Source organism: Entelurus aequoreus, linkage group LG14 (assembly GCF_033978785.1).
Source record: "Entelurus aequoreus isolate RoL-2023_Sb linkage group LG14, RoL_Eaeq_v1.1, whole genome shotgun sequence".
Classification (NCBI taxonomy): Eukaryota; Metazoa; Chordata; class Actinopteri; order Syngnathiformes; family Syngnathidae; genus Entelurus; species Entelurus aequoreus.
In genome coordinates, this window is record NC_084744.1 from 58,036,297 (window position 1) to 58,042,604 (window position 6,308).

Here is a 6,308-nt window from a genome sequence, read left to right on the forward strand (position 1 = left end):
TTAATGTGTTGTCTTCATTATAACACTTATAGAAGACTTTTAAAGTAATTTTGATAGTAGACTAGTATAGCTAATATAGAAACCTGTATAAGTGTTATAATGAAGACAACACATGATGTAAGTCTTTTAAAGTCATTTTGATAGTAGGCTAATATAACTAATATAGACACTCAATGTGTTGTCTTCATTATAACACTTACACAAGTATTTTGAAGTGATTTTGATAGTCGGCTAATATGGCTAATTAGCCACTTATATCATGTGTTGTCGTCATTAAAACATTTATATTAGTCTTTTAAAGTCATTTTGATAGTAGGCGAATATAACTAATATAGACACTCAATGTGTTGTCTTCATTATAACACATATAAGACTTTTAAAGTCATTTTGATAGTAGACTATTATAGCTAATATAGACACTTATACATGATGTAAGTCTTTTAAAGTCATTTTGATAGTAGGCTAATATAACTAATATAGACACTCAATGTGTTGCCTGCATTATAACACTTACACAAGTATTTTAAAGTCATTTTGATAGTCGGCTAATATGGCTAATTAGCCACTTATATCATGTGTTGTCTTCATTATAACACTTATATAAGTCTTTTAAAGTCATTTTTATAGTAGGCTAATATAGACACTTACATCATGTGTTGTCTTCATTATAACATAAATCTTTTAAAGTAATTTTGATAGTAGGCTAATATAGACACATCTTGTGTTGTCTTCATTATAACACTTATATAACACTTTTAAAAATAATTTGGATAGTAGGCTAATATAGCTAATTAGCCACTTACATCATGTGTTGCCTTTATTATAACACTTATAAGTCTTTTAATGTTTTGCTGCTCCAGACAGACTACTTTTTTAGTAGTTTTCAACATTTCGGATTGCCGACCCCTGCCCTAGAGCAAGTTGTGTAAACTACAGCCCCCCCTAGCAGCAACAATAGAACGGAGCAGATGTACTTACCAGTGACGAGGAACTGAGCAGGGCTCCTCCATTCGCCTCCGCCGTGGCTCCCATGTCGAGATGCTCCAGGCTGGGCGAGCCGCTGCTCACAAAAGTGGCCGCGAAGGACGGATCGTTAGCCGCCTCCGCCGCCAAGTTGCTCGCCGGAGGTCCCTCGGCGGCCCCCGAGCCGTCCACTAACTGGAAGTGGGACACGGCCTCCGTGAGCGAGGAGTCCGGGTCGAGTGAGATGGGGGGGATCTCGAACACTTCATCCCCGAGGCTGGGGGTGTGGAAGGTTTGCTGTGCGTGGGAACATAACGCCTGTTGTTTTGTTTACAGCAAATATGGCGTCTTTCCGGGTGGAAATGCGGAAGTTGCAACAACTTGGGCCGTGTTTCAATTCGCGCACTTATGTACTCAATTCGCGCACTTACGTACTCACATTTTCATTGGAAAAAAATCCAATGAAAATGCCAAACTTGTCACTTATTAGCAATCTAAGCTTAATAATACACCAAAATAAAGCTTATTGTCTTTTTCCTGCCTTTTATTCCCGCTCTTACTTTTTCCACTTCCGGGTGTCCGACACACAACACATGTCATCATATCCTGTGTCCCCGCCCTTAAGTGTCCCTTACAATGGTTCCGGTATTGTGCCAAAACCCGAGTTTTGATTGATAGATTGCAACTTTTATTAGTAGTGTAACCTATTTTTTTATGGACTTGCCTCTTTGTGACGTTAAGTTCCTGTTATTATATACACAGTATATGCCTTGAGCTCTTATTTTTGAAGGCGCGAAGAGCGGAAGTGGTGACACATTGTGGTGGAGCTGAGTTTTGAATACAAACGAAATAAATTGGCGCTGCTTTGTACTGTTTTTGTACTTACTTCTTACTTTTATTATTATTTCTCAACTGTGTTTAAATGTTGAAATTTATAAATAAAGGTTTATAAAATAAAAAATAAATAAAAAGCTGATAAGATATTGGTACATATATATATATATATATATATATATATATACATATATATATATATATATATATATATATATATGTATATATATATATATATATATATATATATATATATATATATATATATATATACATATATATATATATATAGTATTCTATTTTAGTTGCTTTATTGAGTTTACAACTCCCTGTTGCTGTTTTGTACTGTTTCTGTACTTGTTTTGTTTATTAGGATTATTTATTTGCTTGTATGTTGCATATTATAAATAAAGGTTTATATAAAAAAGCATTTTAAAGTACAGTTCTAATTCTTTTTTAAAAGCACAAAAAAAGAGGTCGGGTATAGAGAAAATTACATTTATAAATATAAAACATAGCCAATAGTATAATATTGTCTTTTTCTGCCTTTTAAACCCGTTCCTACTTTATCTACTTTTGGGTGTCCGACACACAATACATGTCATCATATCCTGTGTCCCACCGCCCTTAAGTTCCCCTTACAATGGTCCCAAGTAACCAATACATCAGTGTTTTTCAACCAATGTGCCGTGGGAAAATTATGCAATTTCACCTAATTGGTCGGAAAAATATTTTTTTTTGTAAATCAATAATTATAATCCGCGAACAATGTGCCGTTGTAGAGTGTCTGTGCTGTCTGGAGATCAGCAGAGTGACCATGTCATACTCTTCACTACCAGTAGGTGGCAGCAGGTAGCTCATTGCTTTGTAAGCCTATTTTGAGACAAGATAATTAATGATGCTTATGGTTCGAAGTTATTTTTTATTTATTTTGTTTTTTAACAACAATATATTTTTTATTTGTCCTCCATAGTAAGTATTATTTTAAAAATGTTTTAATTTTAATTGAACTACAAACATACATTTTTAATTCATACAAAAGTCAAGGCACTTTCAACATCAAGGGGGAAAAAAAGCAAATACAGAGAGTAATAATACAAAAAAATAATTTAAAAAAAAGGGCTACCTAAATCACTTTAAATGTTTTTAACACAGATATAAATTTAAGGGCTTTTGTACTCTTAATCATTCTCCAAGATTTGATTGATTCTTGTAACGCATTAAGTCAATTAGAAACTGTAGGCCTTACTTTCATAAATCGACATTTATGTAGGAAAAATGTTGCCTGGAGCATAATAATGTTGACAAACATTTCTTTGTTGCAGTCGTTTAGAAAAATACCAAATATGATCTCTTCTAAAGAGAATGGGGACATCTCCACACCCTTGTTTTGGCCCCTAAACCAGTGTTTTTCAACCTTTTTTGAGCAAAGGCACATTTTTTTCATTGAAAAAATCCAGGGGGACACTATCTCGCCTCCCCCCGCCCTTAATTTCCCCTTACAATGGTTCTGGTGTTGTGCCAAAATGTGAATGCCTGCCAAAAATGTATTTCAAGCAATATTTGGATACTGACAGATCTCATCTCTGCATATTCTACAAGAATACCCTTATGAGAATTACATATATCAAAATGAAGTACCTGCTGTACTGTTTACTACTTAATTTTCTGACATTTGTACGTATATTCTTGCTATTGTTTACATTTTCAGAATGTATAACATTGTTTTTTAGAGAAATGCTTTGACATTTTGTTATTATTATTATTATTGTTGTTTTCCTACATAAAGGCCGACAGTTTCTAATTGGCTTAGTGGGTTACAATCACCAATCAAATCTTGGAGAATGATTAAGAGTACAAAAGCCCTTAAATTGATATCTTTGGTAAAAATATTTAAAGTGATTTAGGTCCAATCAATCCAATCAACTTTATTTGCATAGCACATTTTAACAACAAAAATGTGTCCAAAGTGCTGCACAACAATATTAAAAACAATATTCAAATATTATCCTTAGCTCCACCAATGACTGAATAAAAACAAAAAATAAAGACATATAAAACCAATATAAAAATCAATATGATTAAAAACGATTTTAAAGGGTAAAACCATAAAACAATAAATACAATTCTAAATTTAAAAACACAGAGGACCACACAACTCACGTAGTGTTAGAAGCCAGAGAATAAAAGTGGGTCTTAGGTAGCCCTTTTTGTCTTTTTTAAAATTTTTAAATATATTTATTTTTCATATTTTTTAGTATTATTACTCTCTGTGTATGCTTTTGTTTTCTTTCATTGATGTTGAAAATGCCTTGACTTTTGTGTGAATTATAAATTTTAAAATTAAATTTTAAATAAAATAAAAAAATAAAAAATAAATTAAAAATTTTAAAATAATTACTAATTTTAAAAAAATTAAATAAAAAAATTTAAAAATGTTAGGTAAAAAATTAAACATTTTTAAGCAAAAAATTAAACATTTTTAGATAAAAAAAATTAAACATTTTAAAATAAAAAATAGAAAATTTAAAAATAATAAATAAAAAATAAAAACATTTGCAAGCCAACGACCAAGTGTTTTTTTTTTTAAAATATTTTGATGACTTCCATTTCTCAATGAACCCCAAGGCTGTTTCTTACCAAAAGCCCTAAAAACTGCAATTTATGTATTTTTATTTTGCGACCCTTTTTTAAATGTTACTTCCTTTTTAATTGAACTACTTTAACCTTTCATCTTGTTGTTCTGTATTGTTGCGGTCAATTGAGTATTAAATAAAAAAAAAACATTTTGGGGCGTGTTAAGTGCAACATCCGGGCACTAGCAGCGCACTACATTCTACGTAGGGTATATCCTGGATCTTTATGGTGAACGCACTTACGCACTCGGTGTGCTAAGTGCGCGAATTTGAAAGACAGCCTTTAATTAAAAAAAAAAAAAAAGTCGAAAACGTTTACACTCTTACCTCAGCGTTCAAAAAGTGATGAGGAGTGCCGTCTATGGTTAGATAACTATCGCCGCCTTCCGTAAACTGAAACATAACGTTCATTAAAGGAAACATTACATTTCATTCAGGATTTTAGCATACCTTGTTTCCTTCAGAGTATCCGCCATATGCTTCTTGGCTGTCCATAAACTCCGCGTCCACACTTTGAGCACATTCATCCGGCAGCCCGGTGTAGAAATTAATGTCCATTTTTAAAGCAGCAATGTTCTTAAAACTAGCTTAGACGTGTGTCGACCATTCAAACAATAAGGGGAATGCTAGTAGCATGCTAACGAGCTAACACCCTTTGAGGAAACATAAGTCTGTTCTACTACAGTGGGATAGCGTGGAATGACAGCATTTACCCAAAAACGTTCATTCAATATTGTGGAAATTGTCTAAAACTCTTAAATAGCACCAACTTTTGTGTAAAGATGAAGTCTAACAACAAACCCATTCAATCGAACGAGTGTAGCGGATACGTTCAAGGACCGTCGGAAAAGAGAGTAAAGGGGAACGCGTGGTCACGTGTTCCAGTAAATAATCGGACTATTTTTATATTTTTAAATGCATTTCATTGTCCTATACCTACAATTACAATATTAAATGTAATGCAAAACAATAGGCACTGTGTATTTTTAGATTATATTGTTTAGAATAAGTAGCAGTACGTTTTCCTAACAATAAAATGCACGTGAACGCAACCTACTTTCTGACGTTTACACAGGCCAAGCAATATGTGTTAAAAAAAAGTCTAACAACAAACCCATACAATCGAACGAGTGTAGCGGACACCTTCAAGGACCGTCGGAAAAGAGAGGGAAAGGGAACGCGTGGTCACGTGTTCCAGTAAATAATCGGACTATTTTTTTTTTCTTTTAAAATGCATTTAATCGTTTTATACGTATAATTATAACAAGCTTATAACTGTAGCAGGGGGTTAAAAAAAGGACTAGAAAAGACACATTTAAAAAAAAAAGGTTTTTTTATTTTTACACTAAAAGTAAACCAACAAAAAATAAAAAGGCTTTTACGTCGAATTTTTTAAAACTCAATTTTTATTAAAAAAAAAAAAAAAAAAAAAATTAAAAAAAAAATATATATATATATATCTAGAATAATGCATTTATGTCCAATTTTTTTACAACTATTTTTAGTCTAAAAGTAAAAAACTATTAAGAAAAAAATGTAAAATGTTTTATTGTTACTCTAAAAGTTGTTTTAATCAACAAAAATGCATTTGTCATTTTTGAGCTTTATATTTACGCTAAAATACAATTAAAAAAATGGCTTTGTGCCCAATTTAAAAAAACAAACATTTTTACTTTAAAGATTTAAAAAAATATGCATTTGTCATTTAAAAAAAAAAAATTGGTACTCTCAAAGTTAAAAACAATTCGGAAAAATACATTTAATTCCAATTTTTTTAAACTATATTATTGTAAAATTAGTTTTTAAAGTAACAAAAATGCATTTATGTCCAATTTTTTTACACTTTATTTTTACCCTGAAAGTAAAATAAAAAAT

At 31.6% G+C, this 6,308-nt stretch overlaps 1 protein-coding gene across 1 annotated transcript in view; it reads right to left on the minus strand.

The window, feature by feature from the left end:
• The window catches only part of LOC133665114 (TOX high mobility group box family member 4-A-like), a 40,847-nt gene extending 35,582 nt beyond the window's left edge, over window positions 1–5,265 (minus strand). The window contains exons 1-3 of the mRNA XM_062070323.1: window positions 4,884–5,265; window positions 4,761–4,826; window positions 979–1,260 (exon numbers count right to left, since the gene is read on the minus strand). Coding sequence (XP_061926307.1) covers window positions 979–1,260; window positions 4,761–4,826; window positions 4,884–4,991 — 456 coding nt within the window. The 5' untranslated portion in view covers window positions 4,992–5,265. The remainder of the gene's footprint in view (window positions 1–978; window positions 1,261–4,760; window positions 4,827–4,883) is intronic.
• Between the last annotated feature and the right edge of the window lie 1,043 nt (window positions 5,266–6,308).